The sequence below is a fragment of the Mobula hypostoma genome, chromosome 5 (assembly GCF_963921235.1).
Source record: "Mobula hypostoma chromosome 5, sMobHyp1.1, whole genome shotgun sequence".
NCBI classification, from domain to species: Eukaryota; Metazoa; Chordata; class Chondrichthyes; order Myliobatiformes; family Myliobatidae; genus Mobula; species Mobula hypostoma.
The window spans coordinates 143,638,199-143,665,099 of NC_086101.1; the positions used below are offsets into that span (position 1 = coordinate 143,638,199).

The 26,901-nt window shown below is 39.6% G+C and overlaps 1 protein-coding gene across 5 annotated transcripts in view; it reads left to right on the forward strand.

The window, feature by feature from the left end:
- zdhhc21 (zinc finger DHHC-type palmitoyltransferase 21) overlaps nt 1-26,901 on the forward strand; it is a 76,958-nt gene that overhangs the window by 41,061 nt on the left and 8,996 nt on the right. For all 5 annotated transcript variants that reach the window (XM_063049129.1, XM_063049128.1, XM_063049127.1 and 2 more), the window contains 3 exons: nt 9,962-10,073; nt 19,669-19,807; nt 22,620-22,736. In XM_063049129.1, coding sequence (XP_062905199.1) covers nt 9,962-10,073; nt 19,669-19,807; nt 22,620-22,736 — 368 coding nt within the window. The remainder of the gene's footprint in view (nt 1-9,961; nt 10,074-19,668; nt 19,808-22,619; nt 22,737-26,901) is intronic.

Genomic DNA, 26,901 nt, shown 5'->3' on the forward strand with positions numbered 1-26,901 from the left:
GAAATGGAGTTTTTAAATTTGCTTGTGTATCCATCTCTTGAGGACTGGCAGCTTAATGTTCCAGGGTTCCGATGTTTCAGACGTGATAGAGGCAGAGGAATGAAGGGTGGGGTGACATTGCTCATCAGAGAAAATGTAACGGCAGTGCTCAGGCAGGACAGATTAGAGGGCTTGTCTACCAAGGCCATATGGGTGGAGCTGAGAAACAGGAAAGGTATGACCACATGAATGCTGTTGTATTATAGACCGCCTAATAGTCAGCAAGAATTGGAGGAGCAGATATGCAGAGAGATAGCAGAGAACTGCAGGAAACATAAAGTTGTGATAGTAGGGGATTTTAGTTTTCCACATAGTTATTGGGACTCCCATACCGTTAAAGGTCTAGATGGGTTAGAATTTGTAAAATGTGTTCAGGAAAGGTTTTTTTTTGGCGTGTGCCTGCGTGCATGTGCGTCCGTGCGTGTGTCCGCGATGATGTCTTTTTCATGGCTATTTTATATGGCGCGGAGCGAGAGAGACTGTGGTGCGCCACTCCTCACACAGACATTTTCGGAGTATTTTTCCCTTTTTATTTTATGAGATCGAGTGGCGATCTCGACACTCAACCCGGCACGGATGGAAAGCATACTTGGGAGCGGACCCGACTGGTTTCGAGCCTGGGAACCTCTGCTCCCAGGTCCGGCACTGATGTCACTGCACCACCAGATGGCCCAGGAAAATTTTCTAAATCAATATATAGAGGTACCAACTAGAGAGGATGCAATATTAGATCTCCTATTAGGAAATGAGTTAGGACAGGTGACGGAAGTGTGCGTAGAGGAACACTTAGGTTCCGGTGATCATAACACCATTAGTTTCAACTTGATCATGGATAAAGATAGATCTGGTCCTCGGGTTGAGGTTCTAAACTGAAAAAAAGGCCAAATTTGAAGAAATGAGAAAGGATCTGAAAAGCGTGGATTGGGACAGGTTATTCTCTGGTAAAGATGTGATTGGTAAGTGGGAGGCCTTCAAAGGAGATATTTTGAGAGTGCAGAGTTTGTATGTTCCTGTCAGGATTAAAGGCAAAGTGAATAAGAATAAGGAACCTTGGTTCTCAAGGGATATTGGAACTGATAAAGAAGAAGAAGAGAGATGTATGACATGTATAGGAAACAGGGAGCAAATAAGGTGCTTGAAGAGTATAAAAAGTGCAAAAAAATACTTAAGAAAGAAATCAGGAGGGCTAAAAGAAGACATGAAGTTGCTTTGGCAGTCAAGGTGAAGGATAATCGAAAGAGCTTCTACAGGTATATTATGAGCAAAAGGGTAGTAAGAGATAAAATTGGCCCTCTTGAAGGTCAGAGTGGTCGGCTATGTATGGAACCAAAAGAAATGGGGGAGATTTTAAATGGGTTTTTTCCATCTGTATTTACTAAGGAAACTGGCATGGAGTCAATGGAAATAAGGCAAGTAGTGAGGTCATGGAGCCTATACAGATTGAAGAGGAGGAGGTGCTTGTTATCTTGAGGCAAATCAGAGTAGATAAATCCCCAGGACCTGACAGGGTATTCCCTTGGACCTTGAAGGAGACCAGTGTTGAAATTGCAGGGGCCCTGGCAGATATATTTAAAACGTCGGTATCTACGGGTGAGGTGCCGGAGGATTGGAGAATGGCTCATGTTGTTCCATTGTTTAAAAAAGGCTCTAAAAGCAATCCGGGAAATTATAGGCCAGTAAGTTTGACATTGGTAGTAGGTAAATTACTGAAAGGAGTACTAAGAGATAGGATCTACAAGTATTTGGATAGTCAGGGACTTATTAAGGAGAGTCAACATGGCTCTATTAGAATTTTTCGAGGAGGTTACCAGGAAAGTGGATGAAGGGAAGGCAGTGGATGTTGTCCACATGGACTTCAGTAAGGCCTTTGACAAGGTCCCGCATGGGAAGTTCGTTAGGAAGGTTCAGTCGCTAGGTATACATGGAGAGGTAGTAAATTGGATTAGACATTGGCTTAATGGAAGAAGCCAGAGTGTGTTAGTAGAGGATTTCTTCTCTGAGTTGGAGGCCTGTGACTAGTGGTGTGCCACAGGAATCAGTGCTGGATCCATTGTTATTTGTCATCTATATCAATGATCTGGATGATAATATGGTAAACTGGATCAGCAAATTTGCTGATGATACATAAATTGGAGGTGTAGTGGACAGTGAGGAAGGTTTTCAAAGCTTGCAGAGGGATTTGGACCAGCTGGAAAAATGGGCTGAAAAATGGCAGATTGAGTTTAATACAGACAAGTGTGAGGTATTGCACTTTAGAAGGACAAACCAAGGTAGAACATACATGGTAAATGATAGGGCACTGAGGAGTGCAGAAGAACAGAGGGATCTGGGAATAAAGATACAAAATTCCCTGCAAGTGGCGTCACAGGTAGATAGAATCGTAAAGAGAGCTTTTGGTACATTGGCCTTTAGAAATCAAAGTATCAGCATCTGCAGAATTCCTGTTGATTGAATATAAGAGTTGGAATGTTATGGTGAGGTTGTATAAGGCATTGGTGAGGCCGAATTTGGGGTATTGTGTACAGTTTTGGTCACCAAATTACAGGAAGGATATTAAATAGGCTGAAAGAATGCAGAGCGGGTTTACAAGGATGTTGCCGGAATTTGAGAAACGGAGTTACAGAGAAAGGTTGAATAGGTTAGGACTTTATTCCCTGGAGCGTGGAAGAATAAGGAGAGAATTGATAGAGATATATAAAATTATGATGGGTATAGATAGAGTGAATGCAAGCAGGCTTTTTCCACTGAGGCTGGGGGGGGGGAAAAAACAGAGGACATGGGTTAAGTGTGAAGGGGTAAAACTTTAAAGGAAATATTAAGGGGAGGGGGCTTCTTCACACAGAGAGTGGTGGGAGTGTGGAATGAGCTGCCAGATGAAGTGGTAAATGTGGGCTCACTTTTAACATTTAAGAAAAACTTGGACAGGTACATGGATGATAGGTATATGGAAGGATATGGTCAGTGGGACTAGGTAGAAAGATGGTTTGGCACAGCCAAGAAGGGCCAGAAGGCCTGTTTCTGTGCTGTAATGTTCTATGGCACTATGGTTCTATGTTGCCTGACTCACTGAGATCCTCCAGCAACTTGTTCTAAATTCCAGTATCTGCAGTCTCTTGTGTGTCCATGTTCTAATATTTACAATGGTTTCCCAACAAATCAGCTTGAACACCATACGTTTAAGAGCACGTGGATTTTGAGGTGAACATAGTCTATAAGGATTGCAAAGATGTTAGAAATTAGTGATCAAGCTATTAAGTTATACACTTCGAGATACATAAAATGATATTTATGACTAAATGTAGGGAGGAACCTGCTTGCATATTTTCTGCTTAGATTCCTTGTAGACCTGAAGGTACACAAAATGACAAAATAACTGGCAATAAAATCTTTATTGTCTGATTTGTCACCAGTAATTTTAAAACATTTGATTTCCACTTGTTATTACCTACATTGATGCTGTAAAGAAGATAGTTTTATCGGTAGTGTCATACTGTAGGTGAGGTACCATCTGATTTCTTCTAGAAGCATTTACCACTATAGTGACATTTTCACAAGGCTATCTGGACATTAACCTGCGTGTTTAATTATTAGTGCCAGGAAATGAGTGTTTAGTTATTAACCTTCTGTACTATTTTGCAGATTGGTCAATATTTTCACTGTAATTGCTGATGCATTAAAAGTATAAGGATTTGATAAGATAATTTTAAAATATGGTGAATATACATCACTTCTGTCCTGTGGGGCTCTAGGTAGCAGATTTTAATATTTTTAAAACCTGAGTAGTGGAGCGGCAGGATAACATAGTGGTTGGCACAATGCTTTACAGGTACAGGCGACTGGGTTTCAATTCCTGCCACTCCCTGTAAGGAGTGTGTATGTTCTCCCCGTGATTGCATGGGTTTCCTCTGGGTACTCCAGTTTCCTTCCACAGTCTGAAGATGTAGGTTAATTGGTTATTGTAAATTGCCCTGTGATTATGTTAGGGTTAAATTGGGCGTTGCTGGGTGGCGTGGCTCAAAGGGCCCACTCTGTGCTGTAACTCAATAAAATAAAAAAAATCGGTGGCTATTGGAATACAATTCTTCATCCCGCAGATTGAAGATGTTATGTTCTGAGGAAGGATCTTCAATCTGAAAATTGCTTTCTTTTTCTTCCCACTCATGCAGCCTGAACTGCTGGGTATTTCAAGTGTTTCCTGCTGCTTTCAGATCTTCAGAACCTGCGGGGATACACTTGGTGAATTTGTTCCAGGCTTTTTTCATTCCCTGACAATGGCAAGCTTTTGCTCAGCAGCACCCTCTAATGGTAGCACCTCCCAATGACATGCTGCAGTGACAAATGGATAACGATTTCTACAACTCTGGCCTTCCCCTGAATCTCCACTACTTTTCATTCAATCTTCTCTGCCTCAAACTGCTGATTGTGTAAATGTGCTGTAGGTTTAGGAAGGTGCGACATGCTTCTGGCATGATGAAGATGGGACCTTCAGCTTACCAAGTCTACGCTAACCATCAAGTACCCGTTTGCCCCTATCCATTTTGTTTTCTTCACACTTCATGAACTTGTCCTTGTTAAGTGTTTTTCCATTTTACATGCTCAAGTACTGGAGACATCAGTCAAAGGAAGAGAATTTTGGCCGAAGGCTGAAGCTTACCCTTGCCAATGTGTAGATAACCTCCACTAGCATATCTCTGGGACCCATCTCCGACCAATAAGATCCCTTCCTCCTTAGCAGAGCTCTGACTGCTGCCTTGGAGTTTCTGATTGGCTCTGGCAGTGTTGGAAGATGAGAGAATCTTCCAGTCAGTCTTAGCAGTGTTTATGTGGGTGACCCCTTAGTCAAATCATTAGATTGTCCAAATCCTGTTCCTGATATTTGAGCAGGCAAGTTGAGCCAAGACAGCATCATTGTAGATTATGTTAAATGAGTTGTTGCATCCCGAAAAAGATGTGAGCAAGGCGGTATAAATATTGTTTTTTTTGTACCTTTGGAATTGTTGTGGTGTGGCTTGTAGTTACTAGCTGCAGAATCGTTCTCTATTTGGGTGACAGCCTTGCCAAGCACCCTTGTACCCTGGAGGACTCCTACAACCTCATTCTGATGGTGCAGTCAGAGGCTATTCTTTGTGGGCCCTGGTTGAACTCTTGCTGTAAAATTTAGAACTCTTCATTTCAGTTCCTCCTGCTTAGTTTCATTGTATATCATACCAGTGAAAAAATTGGACACGGATGCATTTTTCTTCTGTGTCTTCAGTTAACTATGGAGCAACTACATGTTGTTGGTCAGGAGTTCCATGACCCTGCACAAAGTACCCTGCAGCCAATAGAGTGCATTTGATGTGTGGTCACCATTGCTTATAGGCATCAAATGAACTTTTGTTTTGACATTTGACTGGGATATCGGGAAGAACTAAAGGGTTTCACAGTGGTTGCAGCTAGGCTCACAGGACCAGTGACACGGCTTCACTCCTGACCTCATACTATCATTGTGAACATTGTTTGTTCTCCTTATAACCCTGTAGGTTTCCTCCAGGTGCTCTGTGTTAGATACGAGGGCTATGACCGAAGGAAAAAAAGATGGCTGGAGTTGCTTAGCACTTGGTTAAACTTGTAACTATCAGCAGTTTTTGTTTTATTATTTTCACAAAAAGACATCTACTGGAAAATACTATAATAGCTGCATACTTATTTTTTGTCCCATGTGAACTCCTGGCAACCCTCACCTGTCTCTCTGCCACTGAGAGCAACAAGCCCCATTGATTCGGCACCAAGACATGCCATCTTTAATTACCCACAAAGTTATCTTAATACACATGAATTAGAATATGATGCACTCCGCAATGTAGTTACAATCATATTACAAAATAAGTATAAGTATCTAACTGAAATACAGTATACAAACAACGTTCAATATACACATTTATATATCCCCCATTACTGAAGAAATAGAATATTTCACTGTGTTTGTGTAGTAAACTATATATATATAGTAACTGGGTTACCTGTCTGGACACGCCCCTCTGCTGACTGCCCCTGTGGCTCCTCCCACAGACCCCTGAATAAAAGCGATTGGGCCATGGCTCCTCCTCTCAGTCCAGGGGCAGATACTCAGCATGCTGGAGGTCACATTTTACTGCTAATAAAAGCCTTTCAGTATTTACTGTACTTCCAGTCTTTTGGAGTTATTGATGGTGCATCAGTATGGCGGAAGAGGCCCCATAAAGCCAACCCCTCAGGATCCATTATCAGAATATACTGGGGAAGACATTGAAGTGCGCACACTCAGCACAACAGCTGTGTGTGTGTGTGTGTGTGTAAGGAATGCACTTACCAAGCACACTCCATCGCAGTCTGGTTTCTTCCCACATCCTAAAGAAGTGAAAGTTAGTGGAGTAATTGACCATTATAAATTGCCTGCAGTATGTAGTTGTTTGGTAGAAACTGGTTGGAGTTGTTGATAATGTGGGGAGAACTTAAAAAGAGGAATTAACGTAGGATTAGTATTAACATGATTGGTGAAGAGTATGAACTCAAATGAGCTGAAAGACCTGCTTCTCCGCTTTACTTTTGAACCTGTAACTTTTAACTCTAGGGTCAAAGTTAGTGCCAATAAGTAGAACAAATAAAATCAAGTTTGTATTTTACTCAATAGACAAGTGCTGTAATCAGATGCCATCATCTTTTGGGTATATTTAAGACGGAGGTTGATAGATGCTTGTAGTCAGAGTTTAGAGGAATACAGGGAGAAAGCAGGAGATTGGGGCTGAGAGGGAAATGAGTCAGCCGTGATGAAATAAGAGCATAAGACCGTAAGACATGGGAGCAGAATTAAGGCCATTTGGCCCATCGAGTCCACTCTGCCATTCAATCATGGATGATCCTTTATTTCTCCTCCTCAACCCCATTTCCTGGCCTTCTCCGCGTAATCTTTGATGCCATGTTCAATCAAAAACCTATCAATTTCTGCCTTAAATACACCCAGCGACGTGGCCTCCGTAGCTGCACGTGGCAACGAATTACACAAATTCACCACCCTCTGGCTAAAGAAATTTCACAGCATCTCTGTTTTGAATGGACGCCCCTCCATCCAACAACATCTGGCACACTGCTAGTGCCTTCAACAGTGAAAACTGTTGCAAAATACTCATTTAGTTCATCTGCCGTGTCCTTGTTATTATTTTTCCAGCCTCATTTTCTAGCAGTCCTGTACCACTCTCATCTCTCTTTTTTTTTACATACTTTTACTGTCCACTTTGATATTATTTACTAGCTTGCTTAGATATTTCATCTTTTTCCTTCTAATGATTTTTTTATTTGCTCTGTAAGTTTAAAAAAAAAAATCCCAATCCTCTATCTTCCCACTAATTTTTGCTTTGTCGTATGCCCTCTCTTTTGTTTTTACATTAGCTTTGACTTCCCTTGTCAGCCACAGTTGTACTATTTTGTCATTTGAGTATTTCTTCATTTTTGGAATACACATGTCCTGCACATTCCTCATTCTTCCCAGAAATGCACACCATTTCTGCTCCGCTGACATCCCTGCCAGCAGCTCCTTCCAATTTACTTTGGCCAACTCCTCTCTCATACCACTTTAATTTCCCTTACTCCACTGAAATACTGTTAGATTAGACTTTACTTTCTCCCTATCAAATTTCAAGTTGAACTCAATCATATTGTGATCACTGGTTCCTGAGGGTTCTTTTACTTCAAGCTCCCTAACCACCTCTGGTTCACTACATAACACCCAACCCAGTATAGCTGATTCCCTAGCAGACTCAATGACAAAGTGCTCTACGAAGCCATCTCTTAGGCATTCTTGAGATCCATTACCAACCTGATTTTCCTAATCGTCCTGCATGTTAATATCTCCCATGACTATCATAATATTGCCCTTTTGACTCCCCTTTTCTATTTACTGTTGTAGTCTGAGGTTCACCTCCCAGCCACTGTTGGGAGATCTGTATGTAACTGCCATCAACATCCTTTTATCCTTGCGGTTTCTTAATTCAACCCATAAGGATTGGACATCTTCCGATCCTATGTCACCTCTTTCTACTGATTTGATGCCATTCTTTACCAGTAGAGCCACAGAGCAGACTTGACGGCCAAGTGGCCTAATTCTGCTCCTATATCTTATGGTCTTGTAAGCAACCTGTTCTTCCTGAAGAAGAGTCTTGGCCTGTAATGTCAAATGTTTCTTTATTTCTATAGAGGCTGCCTGACCTGCAGAGTTCCTCCAGCATTTTGTATGTGTTTCTCTGTTTGGAATGTTGTTTCCAGACCTTACCACAACACCAAACTGCAGGTAGTCGTGAAAAGATGCTTAAGGGACTGACGGCATTAAAAGTACCTGGGACTGGAAAATTGCAAAAGTCACTCCACTTTTTAAGAAAGGAGGAAGGCAGCAGGAAGGAAATTATAGATTAGTTAGCCTGACCTCAGTGGTTGGGAAGGTGTTGGAGTCAATTTTCAAGGATGAAGTTATGGAGTACTTGGTGACTCAGGACAAGATAGGACAAAGTCAGCATGGTTTCCTAAAGCGAAAATCTTGCCTGACAAATCTATTGGAATTCTTTGAGGAGATTACATGTAAGATGGATAAAGGGGATGCAGTGGATGTTGCATATTTGATTTTTCAGAAAGCCTTTGACAAACTGTCATACATGAGGCTGCTTACCAATGTAAAAGCCCATGGTATTACAGGAGAGTTACTGGCATGGTTAGGGCATTGGCTGATTGGTAGGAAGCAGTTAGTGGGAATAAAAGGATCCTTTTCTGGTTGGCTGCCAGTGACTAGTGGTGTCCCATTGGGGTCAGTTTTGGGACAGCTTTTTATGCTGAATATCAGTTATTTAGTTGAAGGAATAGATGGCTTTATTGCCAAATTTTCAGATGATATGAAGATTGGTGGAGGGTCATGTAGTTTTGAGGAAATGGGTAGGCTGCAGAAGGACCTGGACAGATTAGGAGAATGGGAAAGAAAGTGGCAAATGAAATACAAAGTTGGAAAATGCATAATCATGCACTTTGGTAGTAGAAATAAATGTGTGGACTATTTTTTAAATGGTGAGATACAAAGGGAATTAGGAATCCTTATGCAGAACACCCTAAAGATTAACTTGCAGATAGATTCAGTCATGAGTAAGGCAAATGCAATGTTAACATTCATTTCAAGAGGTCTAGAATACAAGAGCAGAGATGTGATGCTGAGGCTTTATAAGATACTGGTGAGGCCTCACCTTGAGTATTGTGAACAGTTTTTGGCACCTCATCTGAGATAAGATATGCTGGCATTGGAATGGTTTCTGAGGAGGTTCAGAAGGATGATTCCAGGAATGAAAGGGTTATCATACTAGGAACATTTGTTAACTCTGGGTCTGTACTCGCTGGAATAGAGGATGATTGGGGGGGGGGCGGGGGGAATCTCATTGAAATCTTCTGAACATTGAAAGGCCCAGACAGAGTAGATGTAGAACGGATTTTTCCCATGGTGGGGGAGTCTAGGGCAAGAGGGCACAGCCTCAAGATAGAGGGGCATCCATTTAAAACAGTTGCAGAGTGATTTCTTTAGTCAGCGGGTGATGAATTTGGAATTTATTACCACAGGCAGCTGTGGAGTCCAGGTCGTTGTGTGTATTTAATGCAAAGCCTGATAGGTTCTCGATTGGACAGGGCATCAAAGGTTACCGGGTGAATGCTGGGGATGGGGCAGATAAGGGGGGAGGAAAAAGAATCAGACATGATTAAATGGCAGAGCAGACTCGATGGGCCTAACGGCCTAATTCTACTCCTGTGTCTTACGGCCTTATCGCATCAAATCACTCCTTAAATGTTTGAGTGAATGAGTTCTGTAGGAATACCTTTCTTAGGAATTGTTGATGATTACATTTTTTTTCAAGTCCATTTACCTTTATTTTTCCAGAAAGACAAAACTGGGAAATCTGTAACAAATGCAACCAGATGAGACCAAAGCGATCTCATCACTGCAGTCGATGTGGACACTGCATTCGAAAAATGGATCATCATTGCCCATGGTAAGTCTTTACTTAGCATTTCATTCTTTTGCTTGAAAGAGCAACATATACATAAATGAGGATTCCTGTTTTTCTGAATGAATGCAAAATTTGATATGTACAGTTGCCTCTGGTTTCTAAACTATATCTGAATATTGTATAGGTTCTGAACATCAAACTCTTTTAGATCCCAAGCCTGTTAAATGCACGGAAGTGAGCTTATGAATATCTCACTTACACACTTGATCTAGCTTTTCTTTTTGTATCTGGACTTAAAATGTTGTCTACTGTGACTTCTCCCATGTCGTCTTAATGCCACTTTTATTCAAAGAGTAAAGTGTACAATTGAATTCAATATCATCTCCCAAACCAATTATAGTAAAAATTCTGAGATTATCATTCTTAAGAAGGTGATGTACTTTGGCATATGTACCAGCCATACTGTATACAGTTCCAGGCCCTCATCTGTTCAATGCCTGGAAATAGTTCGGCAGACCAAATGGATATTATTGTTATCCAGAAACTGTCAATAAATGTGGCCTCTTCAGTGATGTGCACAACCCGGGTCCTTGGTGCTGAGGTCACATTGTTCACATTTCACCAGATCCTGTTACGGAGATGCTGTTCTGTGCTTTGTCTGAGAAGGAGAGGAAGGAAAGGTTCAAAGCCACCTGAAGAAATGCAGTATCTGTACTGAATCCTCTCAGTCTGCACCTGACTGGTCAAGATGGAAAAGGAAAATTTCAGGGAGTACAGAGAATTCTGAGGATGCGTTTTTGGAACACAGAGACTGCACACATAAGTGAAAAGAGAAGTGAACCATATCTCAACTAGTGCTAACCACCGCCTGTCCTATCTGTGGAAGAGTCTAGCTCCCACAATAACCTCAATACTCACCCCCAAGCTCACAAAACTGATGAAGAAGCAAGTCATCCTCAGTCCACAGGAGTTCCTAAGAAGACAACCCAAAGGCAATTAAAGAACTATATCTTTAAAAGGAGGAAGTTGACATAAAATTGTGACAACAGGAAATCGGTTGCAGCAACAGAAATAGATTTAGAATGTTTATATGTTTGATGAATTTTGATGATAATGTCAAAATTCGATCAATAGTTACATATAAGGTAGTCCCAAAAGGAGCGAACTGATTCTAATAATCCCTATGGTCGACAGATACCTTCTGGAATCCCACTGGTCACTGTGCCACAGATTACTGGTAAAATAATGCTCTGATTACTCAAGGGTGTTGTGCTACATGGTAGAGCTACTAGGACTTGATGTTTCAATCCCTATGGTAAGTTGGCACTCTCGATGTTGGCAGTGGGTTTGGAGTGGTGACAAGGAGGGAGGGTAGGTACATCATCGGGGTCATCAGGTGGGCACCCTCCTTCTTTGACGTTTCATTGATAAGCCCACACCGTCTCCAGAGGGCTCAATGGTGCTACCTGGCGTCCCAGATCCACCCTCCTCAGTTCCATATCCTCCTGTCTTCATCTTGCAGCCCAGTTGTTGTCTTTTCTTTTAATCCAAATCCAATTGCTATTTTCTTCTGCTGCATTTGACAAGGACTTGATTGCTTGTTGGAGGGAGTGACCCCTCACCCCCATCTTCTTCAATAGACTGGTCGTAGATGTAGCACCGAATCCCATGCATCCCACTTCTACAGGGAAGATCTTGGTCTTCCAGCCATTCCGGGGAACTTCAGTTGCCAGTTCAGAGTACTTGGTCTTTTTCTTCTCATAAGCTTCTTTGACACCATCTTCCCATGGTACTGCCAATTCCACAACATATGGCAGTTTGGCTGTTGTGGACCACAGGACCATGTCTAGCCGGAGTGTTGTAGCCGCAATATCTGGGGGAAACACAAGCTTTTTTTCCAAGTCCACGTCCATTTTCCAATCCTGAGCAATCTGCAGAATGCTTACAGCACTGTTGCAGAAAAGCAGCATCCAACATCAGGGACCCCACCATCCAGGCCACGTTCTCTTCTCGCTGCAGCCATCAGGACGGAACTACAGGAGCCTCTGGATTCTCACCACCAGAATCAGGAACAGTTTTTACCCCTCAACCATCAGGTTTTTGAACTATTTGGGATATCTTGAGTCATGAAAAAATGTAGCCTCTTCAGTGATGTCTACAACCCATCACTGAAGAGGCCACATTTTTGAATAAGGCATCCACTCGAGCTGTGCCCTACTGTACCAGGTATTGCCTCTCCTCTCCTCCCATTGGATGTTCTCTCTCTCAATCTATACTTTTGGCACAGCTTTACCTAGCCAGAATATTGGTTAATGAACTTGTTACCACACTGAAATCTGGGTGTGGCAGGCCGGCTGGCTGCGCAATGACATCAGTGCTGGACTCTGGAACGGAGGTTCCTGGGTTCAAACCCAGTTGGGTCCGCTCCCGAGTACGTTTTCCATCCGTGCTGGGTTGAGTGTCGAGATCGCAACTCGACCTTGTAAAATAAAGGGAAAAATACTGTGAAAATGTCTGTGTGAAGAGGGGCTCACCACAGAGTCTCTCTCACTCGCTCCACGCCTTGTAAAGGCATGAAACAGACATTGTCGGAGACCGCGCCTGTCTGCAAATGGAGTAGCAGCAATCTTGTGCTGCTCTTAGTTTTGTCTCTCTCCCCTAGTTTAAACTTCAAATTTAAAATTTTTATTGTTGATTCTTGAGGGGGAACAATATGTCTATGTCTACGAGGAGTGGGAAGAACTTGTCTGAACCTAGTGACAAAGGTAATGGGAAAGGAAAGATGCAAAGGAAAGATCTGATGAAATGCCACCATGGGCTGAAGATATTGTTCAGACACTGAGTTCAATTAAAGATCAGAATGGATCAATTAAAGACCAACTGGAAAATAATAGTAATGAAAGGAAGTCAATTTTGGGAAAACTTAAAGACTTGGAAACTCAAGTCATTACACACGAAGAGGAATTGAAGATAATTAAGCAAAAATTGTTTGAAGCTACAACCCGTTGGGAAAGATATCAAAATAAGATTATAGACCTGGAAGCTAGGTCTCGCCGAAGGAATATCCGAATTGTTGGGCAGGAATATACGAATTGTTGGGCTGCAAGAAGGAGCTGAAGATGGAGATTTAACTGCTTACTTTGGTAAGCTTTTTCATACTTTATTTCCTACCATATTATCATAGCCACCTGCTATAGAAAGAGCACACAGAGCAGCTTTTACTTCAAAATTTAAAGATCCAAATAAACCAAGATCTGTTTTGGTTTGTTTTCATCATTTTAAAATTAAAGATCAAATAGTGCAACAAGCAAGAAAACAGAGTTTTTAGATTTAAGGAATCTGAGCTCCATTTTTATGAAGATTATCCGAGGGAGGTAATGGAACAAAGATCAAGATTTGCTCTGGTAATGAAACAGGCATATGATGATGAACTGTTTCCTTCTTTGCGTTACCCGACAAAAATTAAAGTTTTTCCTCCTAACTCTCCTCCTCATACATTTTTTGATCCAAAAGCCGCATTGGACTTCGTTCAAACTATACCTGCTGCCGCTACTGACTGAACTATCTGAAAGGTTGTTTGGTTATCTGTATATTATTCGCATTTCGGAAAGAAGATTTATGAAGGTTACTTGGATATTCCATTGAGAGACTAATAAAAGAAGATAAGGAGATTTGTTCATTATTGCATATTATTGGTTTTCTTTTGGAAAGAAGATCTATGGTTCAAGTATGACTGTTTAAATTGATACTCGGACATTCGACTGAGAAAAGAAGATAGAGGGATTTGTTTCTTTAACCTAATATCTGGTTTAATATTTTTTGTTAATTAACTAATTGGTAGTTTTTTTCCCACTAATAGGGCTTATATATATAATATGTGTGTGTGTATATATTATCTATCTATATATATCTATATCTATCTCTCTCTCTCTCTCTCTCTCTCTCTCTCTCTCTCTCTCTCTCTCTCTCTCTCTATATATATATATATATATATATATATATATATATATATATATAAAATATACACATACACACACACACACACACACTTATTTATTTGGGAGGGTTTAAATACCTATGGTATTATTAACTAGTATTTTTGAAAATTTAGCTGGGTTAAATATGCTATTAGCTTTTTTTCTGCTTTATTATAGCGTCTTTTAACCAATTTAATGTTTAGGGATTTTTGATTGATTTTCGATTGATCGAATTATGGAGGTATCTACACCCCGATAACTGAGAACATTCTTTTTTCACATGTTTATAAAAAATATTCAAGGATTAATTATATTATAATCAATCCCCGCTTCTTGCCTAGTGTTAAAAATTGTGAATATGACGCTATTGCTATATCTGATAATGCGTCTCTGAGTTTGTCTTTTGAATTTAATGATGTTATTATTGCCCGCCCACTATGGCTCATGTCTCAGACATTATTGCAAAACTCTGACTCCGTCAGTTTCATTGAAACCCAGATAAAAGATTATTTTTCTTTTTAATGATACAGGGGGTACATCCAAATTAATTATATGGGATACATTTAAAGCATTTTCATGTGATCAGATCATTTCTTATTCAGCTAAGCTTAAAAAACAGACTAAAGCAGAATTAGATAAGATTTGAAAACAAATTAAAGACTTAGATAATATTCATGCAATTTCCCCTAATATTGATTTATTCAAACACAGGATGGAACTTCAATCTCAATGTAACCTATTACTAACTCATCCCATTGAAGGCTATTTGTTTAAGTTAAAGAGCCAATTTTATATGTTTGGAGATAAAAAAAAACTGCTCGCATCTCAATTAAAAACGGCTAGAGCCCAAAGGCAAATTTTGAATATTCGTAGGAAAGATGGTACCCTGGCTTGGGAATATGCAGAAATTAATAAGATTTTCAAGATTTTTATACTGTATAAATCTCAAAGTCCAGTAGATTCTTTTGAAATGAATGCTTTCTTACAAAAGATTGCTTTTCCTAAAATTTCTGTTGAGGATCAAAAAACTCTTGATGCCCAAATTACTGAAGCCGAAATTCATAAAGCTATTTTTTCAATGCAATCTGGTAAGGCCCCTGGACTTGATGGCTCTCTTGTAGAATTTTATAAAAAATTTGGAAAATTGCTTTTTCCGTATATGTTGGAAATGTTTAAGGATTCTTTTGTGAAAGGTGATTTACCCTCTACTTTCTATGAGGCTTCTATTTCTTTAAATAGGATAAAGATTCTACTGACTGTGCCTCATATAGACCTATTTCATTATTGAATGTCAATGCTAAGATTCTGTCAAAGATAATGGCCAATTGGTTGGAGAATATTTTGGGTAAAATTATTTTTAACGATCAAACAGGCTTTATAAAGGGTCGTTATACTTTTTCAAATGACAATAGACAATAGGTGCAGGAGTAGGCCATTTGGCCCTTCGAGCCAGCACCGCCATTCACTGTGATCATGGTTGATCATCCACAATCAGTATCCAGTTCCTGCCCTATCCCCATAACCTTCGATTCCGCTATCTTTAAGAGCTCTATCCATCTCTTTTTTGAAAGCATCCAGAGACTTGGCTTCCACAGCCTTCTGGGGCAGAGCATTCCATATATCCACCACTCTCTGGGTGAAAAAGTTTTTCCTCAACTCCATTCTAAATGGCCTACCCCTTATTCTTAAACTGTGGCCTATGGTTCTGGATTCACCCATCAGCAGGAACATGCTTCCTGCCTGCAGCGTGTCCAATCTCTTAATAATCTTATATGTTTCAATAAGATTCCCTCTCAGCCTTCTAAATTTCAGTGTATACAAGCCCAGTCACTCCAATCTTTCGACATATGACAGTCCCGCCATCCCAGGAATTAACCTTGTGAACCTACGCTGCACTCCCTCAATAGCAAGAATGTCCTTCCGCAAATTTGGAGACCAAAATTGCACATAGTACTCCAGGTGTGGTCTCACCAGGGCCCTGTACAGCTGCAGAAGGACCTCTGTGCTCTTATTCTCAATTTCCCTTGTTATGAAGGCCAGCATGCCATTAGCTTTTTTCACTGCCTGCTATACTTGCATACTTGCTTTCAGTGACTGATGTACAAGGACACCTAGATCTCGTTGTGCTTCCCCTTTTCCTAACTTGACTCCATTTAGATAATAATCTGCCTTCCTGTTCTTACCACCAAAGTGGATAACCTCACACTTATCCACATTAAACTGCATCTGCCATGCATCTGCCCACTCACCCAGCCTGTCCAAGTCGCCCTGCATTCGCATAACATCCTCCTCACATTTCGCACTGCCTCCCAGCTTTGTGTCATCAGCAAATTTGCTAATGTTATTTTCAATTCCCTCATCTAAATTATTAATATATATTGTAAACAGCTGCGGTCCCAGCACTGAACCCTGCGGTACCCCACTGGTCACCGCCTGCCATTCTGAAAGGGACCCGTTAATCGCTACTTTAACATTATATATTCGTCCTCTTTTAAAACTCCACAATACGTCGTCTCTTTGGATGCTGAAAAAGCGTTCGAGTCGAATGGAAATATTTATTTACTGTTTTAGAGAAATTTGGTTTTGGTGTTAATTTTAATAATTGGATTAGAAGATATATAAAACACTTATTGCTACTGTTGTCACTAACAACTGTAGGTCTCCTTCTTTTCAGCTTTCATGGGGAACAAGACAAGGTTGTCCATTAAGTTCTTTGTTATTTAATTTAATATCAGAACCCCTTGCTATTGCTCTTCGTGAAGCTAAAAATATTCATGGAATCTCTGTGAATGAGACCATTCATTAGATTTCTCTTTACACTGACGATTTATTGGTCTATATTTCTAATCCCAAAAAATCTATTCCTGCCTTGCTAAAATTATTCAATAGATTTGGAGATTTTTCAGGATATAAAATAAATTTTAGTAAAAGTGAATTGTTTCCTTTAAATGAATCTATCTCTATATATGATAATACTCCTTTTAAAGTCACGGATTCTTTTAGATATTTAGGTGTTATAATCACTAAAAACTATGAGGATCTTTATAAAGCCAATTTTGTTCCCTTGATAGACTCTATGAAGTATTTATTTAGTAGGTGGAATCAACTTACATTTTCACTTGTCGGTTGTATCCATATAGTTAAAATGATGATTTTACCAAAATTTTAAAATTTATTTCAGAATATCTCTTTTTTTGACTAAGAAGTTTTTTGATCAGATTGATTCTATTATTTTAATAATAAAAGACCAAGAATTAGTAAATGTCACTTACAAAAGTTGAAAAAGGATGGAGGTCTTGCTTTGCCTAATTTAAGAATGTATTGCTGGGCTGTTAATTTGCAATATCTGTCCTTTTGGTTATATTGGGTTGATAAGAACGATCGGCCAATTTGGGTAGACCTGGAATTGAAAGCTATGAAACAGTTTTATTTAACCTCGTTATTGGGAGTTGCTTTACCTATACAATTAGCTGAAGTTACTAATTTAAACCTATACACTGTGATTAAGTATTCTTTACAAATTTGGCTCCAGTTCCGCAATTTTTTTAATCTTAAAAAATTTAAACTTTGTAGTTTAATTTATCGAAATTACTTTTTAAAGCCTCCGTTGAGTGATCCAATTTTTTTACTCTGGAAAAATAAAGGTATTAATTATTTTTTGGATTGTTTAAAGAAGATAGATTGATGTCTTTTGAACAATTAGTTGATAAATATTCTCTTTCATACTCACACTTTTTACAATACCTTCAAGTTAGACATTTCTTACAAAAATATTTGAGTAATTTTCCTTATATTATTGGAGGCTGACCTGTTAGATACTATTATGAGTATGAACCCTTCGACGAAGTGTTCTATTGGAAGAATTTATAATTTATTATTACAATGGGATAAGCATCCTTTATTTAAGATTAAGCAAGATTGGGAAAAGGAACTCAATTTGACTTTTATGATGGAGGATTGGACGCGGATTCTGAAGCTGGTTAACTCTTCTTCGATCTGTGCTAGTCATTCACTGATTCAATTTAAAATTGTACATCATTACCATTTCACGAAGGAGAGACTCTCTAAAATATTTCCTAATGTTGATAGTTATTGTGATAGATGTAAAACGGAGACAGCTGTATTGACACACATGTTTTTGTCTTGTTCTATATTGGAACAGTTCTGGAAGTCAGTTTTTTCGACAATTTTTAAAGCACTTAGAATTAATTTACAACTTAACAAATTAACTGTGCTCTTTGGAATAATTCCTCAAAATATCCATGGTATCTCTGTGTCTGACCAACATGTTATTGCATTTGTTACATTGATAGATAGGAGGGCCATTTTGTTGAAGTGGAAAGGTACGTCAGCTCCCACTTTGTCACCATGGTTCTCTCAAGTGATGCTGTGTCTTAGTTTGGAGAAAATTAGAAGTTGAACCTTTGAACCTTTATTTGGTTTTGAGAAAAGATGGGGTTCAGTTGCTCGTTATTATCATTTGAGTTAATTGATAGATTTCCTCCATGATCTAATTGTAAATTTTTGGTATTTTTTTCTTGCTGGCGGTTTGATGTTTATCTTTAGAAGCTTTTTGTATGACGCACGGCTCCAGGGTTGAACACCTAATGGGGTTCTTCCCCCCCCACACACTTTTTCTGCTTAGTAGGGTTTTTTTTTATTATCACCAAAAATTTTTCAGTCCTTAAAATAATGGTTTTTTTTCCTTGAGACATTGTAAGTGTTGTTTACTTCGACGTACTGGTGTATTTTTGAATAATATAATAATAAAAAGATTTGAAAAGAAAAAGACATTATCCCGCTAACATCGCACGTGCACGGACGCATGCACGCACACGCCAAAAAAAAAAAGGAAATCTGGGTGTGGAGCTGTCCAAATTAAAGAAGCAAGGTATTCCATATCCAACAGGAGGAGATGAGAGGTACTCTAGGCAGTTGGTCAACATGTGGAGCAGTGCTGCCAGTCCCCAGCAATGACTGGCTACAATGCTGAGACTCACATTTCAACAATAAGTGGTCACACCACTGTCCGTACCCTCCCCAATACCAGCCATGTCGACAACCTCTCTGCATGAAACATTGGGACTATTCATTGCTAACAAAAGGCGTTCCAGCTCTTCAAAAGGACAACAGCGTCAGCAACACTCCTCTCTATATAGAGCTATGCAATGACTCCTTTTTGCACTCTCGTACCTGGGAATGCATCCCGAAGCAGCGTAATTTTTCTACGGTTAACTCACATGCACAATTTCCGTAATGCATTTGACATGGGGATTTAGAGGAGGAATAATGGCAACACTACTAAAGTGGTTGATACATTTTATCAGTGTATCCTGGTTCAGTCTTCTACGTTCTCGGTTTACTTCACAATGCAAAGTTTGAGGTCACAATTACAGTGGTCTGATAATCAGAGTAAACTTTCTGAACAGTTTAAGCACGCACACTAATCAATTGACATGATCTATTTGTGCATTTTCCTTTCCCCTCTTGCTCGGCAATGAAAAACGAGTGTCTTTTGTAATATGCTGTTCAGGTTATTTCTGTTTTAATTTGCTGGTCTTGTTTTGGCTCCTGTGTATGTAAAAAATTTTAGTTTGCATTTCTGCAATAACCCCCTTCTCAAATTTCTTCAAATTTGCATGTGAAATATTTCTTTATAGGATAAACAATTGTGTTGGAGAAGACAATCACTGGCTCTTCCTACTGCTATGTTTCTACACTGAGTTTCTGAGTTTCTTCACATTGATACTCAATTTCTGCCAATATTACTACCTCCAACCTCTAACGAAAGCAAAAGAGGTAAGATGATTTTCATTGTCTGCACATAGTGTTGGCACGTGGCCAAGTGCTTAAGGCGTCAGTCTAGTGATCTGAAGGTCGCTAGTTCGAGCCTCAGCTGAGGCAGCGTATTGTGTCCTTGAGCAAGGCACTTAACCACACATTGCTCTGCGATGACACTGGTGCCAAGCTGTATCGGCCCTAGTGCCCTTCCCTTGGACAACATTGGTGGCATGGAGAGGGGAAGCTTGCAGCATGGACAACTACTGGTCTTCCATATAACCTTGCCCAAGCCTGCGCCCTGGAAACCTTCCAAGGTGCAAATCCATGGTCTCACGAGGCTAACAGGTGCCTATTAATATTATTATTATTATTATTATTATTATTACTACACATGGTAACTGCTGTTGAATATTTAAATTGTCTTCCTTGCCCTGAAAGTGTTCCATAAGACTCTAAGGTATAGGAGCAGAATTAGGCCATTTGGTCCATTGAGTCTGCTCCTCCAATTCATAATGGCTGATCCATTTTTCCTCTGAGCCCCAATCTCCTGCTTCCCCTGCACCCCCCCCCCCCCACAACCACCCTGTATCCCATCATGTCAAGAATCTACCAACCTCTGCCTTAAATATACCCAATGACTTGGTCTCCATAGCTGCCTGTGGCAAAGAATTCCAAAGATTCACCACTCCTTGGCAAAAGAAATTCATCCCCATCTCTGTTCAAAAAGAACGTCCTTCTATTCTGAGGCTGTGTCCTCTGGTCTTAGACTCCCCCACCATAGGAAACATCCTCTCCACATCCACTCTGTCAAAGCCTTTCACCATTCGATAGGTTTCAATTAGGTCATTCTTCTGAATTATAGTGAATACAGGTCCAGAGCCATCAAGAACTCTTAATATGACAAGCTGTTCAATCCTGGAATCATTATATTCACTGAAATATAGCTCTTTACATTCACTGAAATGTTGCACATGACACAAGGTGCAAATGAAAAAGTGATTCTGTTTTTTAATTATTTGTTACTAATTCCTTTAACTCGTTGTTCTTACAGAAGCTAACTATAACCTTAAGAGATAACAAAGGTGAGCTTGTACGGTTTGGTATAAAACACGATAGTATGGTTTTCTCAGTATATGCTGAAGTGTAATGAAAAACTTGCACCAGCATCACAGGCATACATCATCATATAAGCACCATTCATGAGATTAAAAATAATCATATTGTACACGATTTTTACAAGAAAGAAACACAATCAGAACGAGGAAAGATTTCTTCTTCTCCAGCCCTTGTCCTTCCCCACCCAACCGGCTTCACCCATCATCTTCTAGCTAGCCTCCCTCCCCTACCCCCAACTTTTTATTCTGGCATTTTCCCCCTTCCTTCTCAGTCCTGAAGCAGGATCTCAGCCCAAAATGATGACCGTTCATTCTTTTCCATAGATGCTGCCTGACTGCTGAGTTCCTCCAGCATTGTCTGTGCTGTTTTGGATTTCCAGCATCTGCAGACTTTCTCTTGTTTAAAGAAAGCAAAATTCATTTTAGTGCAAATTATTCAAAGTGGAACTATAGTGATTAGGGTTCTGATTGGCTGAAGAATCAAATAGTTGAAGGGAAGGAGCTGTTCTTGATCCTTTTGGTATGAGACCTCAGTCTGATTGTAGTTGTGAGAAGACAGCATGGCCCAAGTGTACTTGGCCCATGGTGTCTTTAGATGTTGGTTTCTTGAGACAGTGCCTCATGTAGATACTACCAATGGTGGGGAGGGATCTGTGCACGATGTATTGGACTGAGTTCATGGCTTTCTGCAGCTTTGTATGCTCCTGCACGTTAGGAACAAAGATGTACACCAACATAGGCTGAGGTGGTGGCCAATGATTCTGCTCTCACCTTACAATGAAATGTCTTCCATATGAGTTGACTAAAGAGAATGATCTTTCTGTGCTTTCCAGTCTTCCGATAACTTAAGAGTTAACACACAAATATGATATTCAGTATACAGGCCCTGTCCTAATTCCCAATTTACACCATGCAATGTACAGTGTTGTTTTTTCCCCAAAGGGTTATAGGCTAGGTTTTAGAGGCCACGCATCAAGAGCTATACTGATTCAAGAAGACAGCTCACCATCACTTTCAAGGGCAACTGGGGAGAGGCAATTCGGTGCTGTCTTGTGTTGCAAAGCCCATATACTTTAAATGATCAAAAAGAAATCTCTGGTTTAGCACAAAATTGTACTTGAAGCTTCCAGTCTGGAGCATTTTCAATGTATTTTATAGTGTCATCAAAAGTGGTTTTGGTCGTCCTAACTATCTCCAATTGTGCCTGCAAAATGCAGTAGATTTTGCTCATAAATCTAACTGGATTGGAATACTTAAAATATGTGAAATATACTTTTACTCAATAAGAAAGATAGTGAAACCAGTAACTAAAATTTAAATCCCTGGAGTTTAGTTAAAATTTCTAGGACCACATTTACAGGATATTTGTAAGTAACTTAAAAGGTGTCATTGTCGTTTGATCTAAATCAAATCAATTTTCTGTTCATGGTCTATAACCTGCATATTTTAAAACCTTGCAATCTTTAGCCATGTGTCCCTTTAAAGTTATAATCCTTTTATGTATAGCCAGATCCCAAAGAACATGGATCAAGTGTTAAAAACAGGAATAATTCTGTATATTCAATGCAGCACATACAAATTCAATAGAATATGGAATGATAAAAATTACTAAATGACTTTGAATGTTAAGATGTTAACAGTTCTGATAATGACCATTTTATCATAAATATAATCTTAATATTGAATAAAGCTTCATTTTTATTGCGTCCAAAAAGGATCTCTTTATGTTTCGGCATGAATTGGCCTTGCTGCGGGTATCTACCTTAATGGCCTTAGTGATGACCGGAGGGATGTCTGGCCTCTTTTACAGTCAACTGACAAACATTCTCGCCGTAAGTAAAGTTCCTGATTCTAACAAAGATTCTAGCTTGTTTTACTACCAGTTTGAAGAGGTCCAAATCTATTCCGAAGCTTGTTGTGAACTAAGATGCTTATTACCTTGTGTTTATTATTGTACTCTTTAAAAAAAAAAAATTTATGCACCATAAAACTCATTTTAGTATTTCTTAATCTTCCTCTAAGAATGGTGTGTACAACCTCATTCCATGTAACATTTGATTCTGATAAAATAAATTATTTCAAATATTGCATAAGTGTTTAAAATCTGAAGCAGTCTTAGTTGAAAGGAAATGATCTTAAATATTTAGTATTGAGTGAGTTATTCTGCACTCTCGTCAAGCAAAGCTATAACCTCTGCATGGATTGAACTGAATTGACTTTATTACTTACGTCCTTTACGTTCTTTACGTTACATCTCCATCTAAATGTGCAATTTATAGTAACTTATAATAGTATGTACAACAGGACAGTCAATATAACATAGAAATGCAGTTGTATCAGTATGAATTAATCAGGCTGATGGCCTGGTGGAAGAAGCTGTTCTGGAACCTGTTGGTCCTGGCTTTTATGCTGTGGTACAGTTTCCTGGATGGTAGCAGCTGGAACAGTTTGTGGTTGGGCTGACTTGGGTCCCCAGTGATCCTTTGGGCCCTTTTTACAGACCTGTCTTTGTAAATGTCCTGAATAGTGGGAAGTTCACATATACAGATGTGCTGGACTGTCCGCACCACTCTCTGCAGAGTTCTGCAATTGAGGGAAGTACAGTTCCCATACCAGGCAGTGATGCAGCCAGTCAGGATGCTCTCAATTGTGCCCCTGTAGAAAGTTCTTAGGATTTTGGGGCCCACACCAAACTTCTTCAACCGTTTGAGGTGAAAGAGGTGCTGTTGTGCTTTTCTCAACACACAGCTGGTATGACCAGACCACACCACATGAGATCCTTGTTGATGTTTATGCTAAGGAACCTAAAGCTGTTCACCCTCTCAACCCCAGATCCACATACGTCAATAGGGGTTAGCTGGCTCCACTCCTCCTGTAGTCCACAACCAGCACCTATGTTTTTGCGACATTGAGGGAGAGGTTGTTTTCTTGACACCACTGTGTCAGGGTGATGCCTTCTTCTCTGTAGGCTGCCTCATTATTATTTTAGATTAGGCCGATCAATGTAGTATCATCAGCAAAATTAGAGATGTCACATCTGTGGGGGCTCTAAGCTATGTGCACTTCCAAAGAATGTAGTTCTGTAACAGTATACTTCAAAGTTCTTGGCTATAAAGCAACCCTAGGCTGAATTTGAAAACTGCTATGGGATGACACAAATTTTCCCGTATTCCATGTATTTCTTGTTGCCTTCCTATCTTTATTTGCTGAATGTGAGAGTCATGTTGATACATTTGAGCAAAAGGTTAAGAAAGAATGCTGAAAATTGAGGGAGTTGCATTAGTTCTTAGATTATGAAATAGTTGCTGATGAGAATAAGAGGTGTTGCATTTAAGTTCCCGGAGTAGGAGCTGAGGTAGGTCAGTAGATGTGGAAAGAGCAGCAAGCTGGTTACTCTTCAGTAGTAGAGGGCTTTACATCCAGGGATAAAGAAGCCTCGAACTTGGATTCTCCTATCTGCTTAAGTCAATGAAACATTTATAGACTTAAAAATATTACATTAAACCTATTTCTGTTTGCTGCTGGAAAATGTGACCTCAAGATGATCGTTCCTAAGATAACTTAAATGAACCATTGCTTGCCTTCCAGCCATTTCATATATCATCCTTCCAAACACCTTCCTCTGTTTTTCTTCAAACTAGGTATTTATGTAGCTGAGAGGAAGTGCTAACTGCATCAGATTTGCCGCATCTGTTCTCTCTTTAGCATCTGACACTCCTCCTCATCGAGTGACACATGTCCAACACTTGCCCTCGGCTTTCATGTATTGCCTATTGTGCTGTATATATTTTGAGCTGTTTATGTGCAACAAACTGTGAAAAATGCATCAATATTGTGAAGAAGGTGGTCAGAAGTGAAAGCAAGCCTTTCCCTTTGGAAATGATATAGTCATCCCACCAGGTGGAGCCATTGAATTCTCAGCACTTCAGTACATTTTAACAACATGGATGGTGTTATCAAAAAGCGAAATGTAGACCATTAAATCTGGAGGAGCCAGTCAGAGGAGAATTTTGCTTTGGGTGTAAATAAAATAAGTAGCATTTTAATAAACATAAGTACATATGAGTACAATCCTTAGAGGTCTTTGTTTAAGATCCTTTCTGTTACATCCATAAATGTTGTGAAATATGAAAGAATTTCTAGCCATTATCTGCAGTGTCTATATATAAAAAAAAGTATTTGGAATCAGACAATTACCATCGTGGGATCTCAACTTGAAGATGCGAGTGAAATTAAGTGTAGCTGTTGGAGATGACGAAGTTCAGATATTCAGCTGGAATTTTTTGGCAGTTACTGAGCTTAATGGTAGGTGACAACTAGGTGGGATGGCAGAGAGTTCATGAATGCACTGTAGGAGATGGCATTGTAGAGGCTCTTGCGTCCATAATAAAACAAATGAACATGAGAAGTTTAAAAAAGGCATTCATAACAGTATTGTACTATAATTGTACAAAAATAGTGTTCTTAATCCACTGCAGCACGCACAACTTGAAGAACTCAGCAAGTTAGGCAGCATCTGTGGAAAGAGAAGCAGTCAACAGTCACAGGTTTGTGACGCTTCATCCAAATACCAAAGGGTTGGAATTGGGATGAGGGTCAAAGACCTAAAATGTTGACTGTTTCTCTTCCCGCAGATGCTACCTGTTGTCCTCAATTCTTTCAGCATTTTCTGCTTTTTGTTATAAACATTCCTTTGGTTTATAAATGTCCTAAACCACTATAAATCATTGGTTAAGAATTTATCAGTCCTAGGTCTGCATTTTAGGAAGGGTATCATGAATTTTAGAGGACGTAATGGAAAATTATTAGGTTAGTGTGAACAATGAGAGACTTCTGCAACCTGGGAAGTCTGGAGAAGTTGGATTGTTTTTATGGTAAGAAGACTAAGGAGATTTAATATGAGGATCCTGATGAAAGGTCTTGGCCCAAAACATGGACTGTTTACTCTTTTCCATAGATGCTGCCTAGCCTGATGAACTCCTCCAGCACACTGTGATGCTAAACCGTGAACATTTTTGATTATGAGAATAGCTTTTTCCACTTCAGAGGAACTGGATTTGCTGGAGATTTGAAGGAATGGCTAAAGAATCAGGAGATGATGACAAGACTCTTTTATGAAGGGTGTCACAATGATGTTGATTGCACTGCTCAAAAGACTAGGTGAAACAGATTTAAACAATATTCAAGAAGGACCCGAGTAAATATTTGATGGACATCTGAAGGAAGAAAATAAGAGGAGGACTTAATTGGATATATCCATCAAAAAAGTAACCTGGACACATTGAACTGATGGGCACATTGTAATGAATGGTGTCTTTCTAAATTCTAAGAACTTCAATCCATTACAGAGAGTTCCACACACAAACTACAAATAGATAGACCGATTTAAAAAGACAAAAGTATTTAGAATGGATATGTAGCCAGGTCACCTTTAAGCTGAGAACTCTCATTTACAGCCAGTAACAAAACTAAAATAAAAGACTCCAATAGCTGCATGCTTAGCAGTTCTCATACCAATCATGTCCCATGATCTACACTCTCTCTTGTTTGCAAGTTGCAGTTGATTGAAAAACTCTTGTGCCCGATCTTTGTCTCTTTCCTATTTCAAAGAGCCAATCACTAGTATTGGTCATGCAGCACAAGATTTCCATAGCACAGAGCGCAGAGTTTGGCACTGCTTGTAAAATGATGGAATTGGGATTGTGAACTGAAGTTGGTGAGACATCATTCAGTGTCTCTGCCGAAATGTCGACTGTTTATTCATTTCCATGGATGCTGCCTGACCTGCTGAGTCCCTCCAGCATTTTCTGTGTGTTGCGTTAGGTTTTCCTGCAGTCAGTACAAAGGGAAAGGAGAAAAGATAACTTGGATGACAATTAGTCAGTGGTGTCTTTGTCCACGTTTCCATGCACTTGATGAAGGTACTGATGGAACAAGCTACAAATGCAAGTCAGCAGAACCTACGTATATTCAATTTCAAAGAGTTTACTGGAGGGT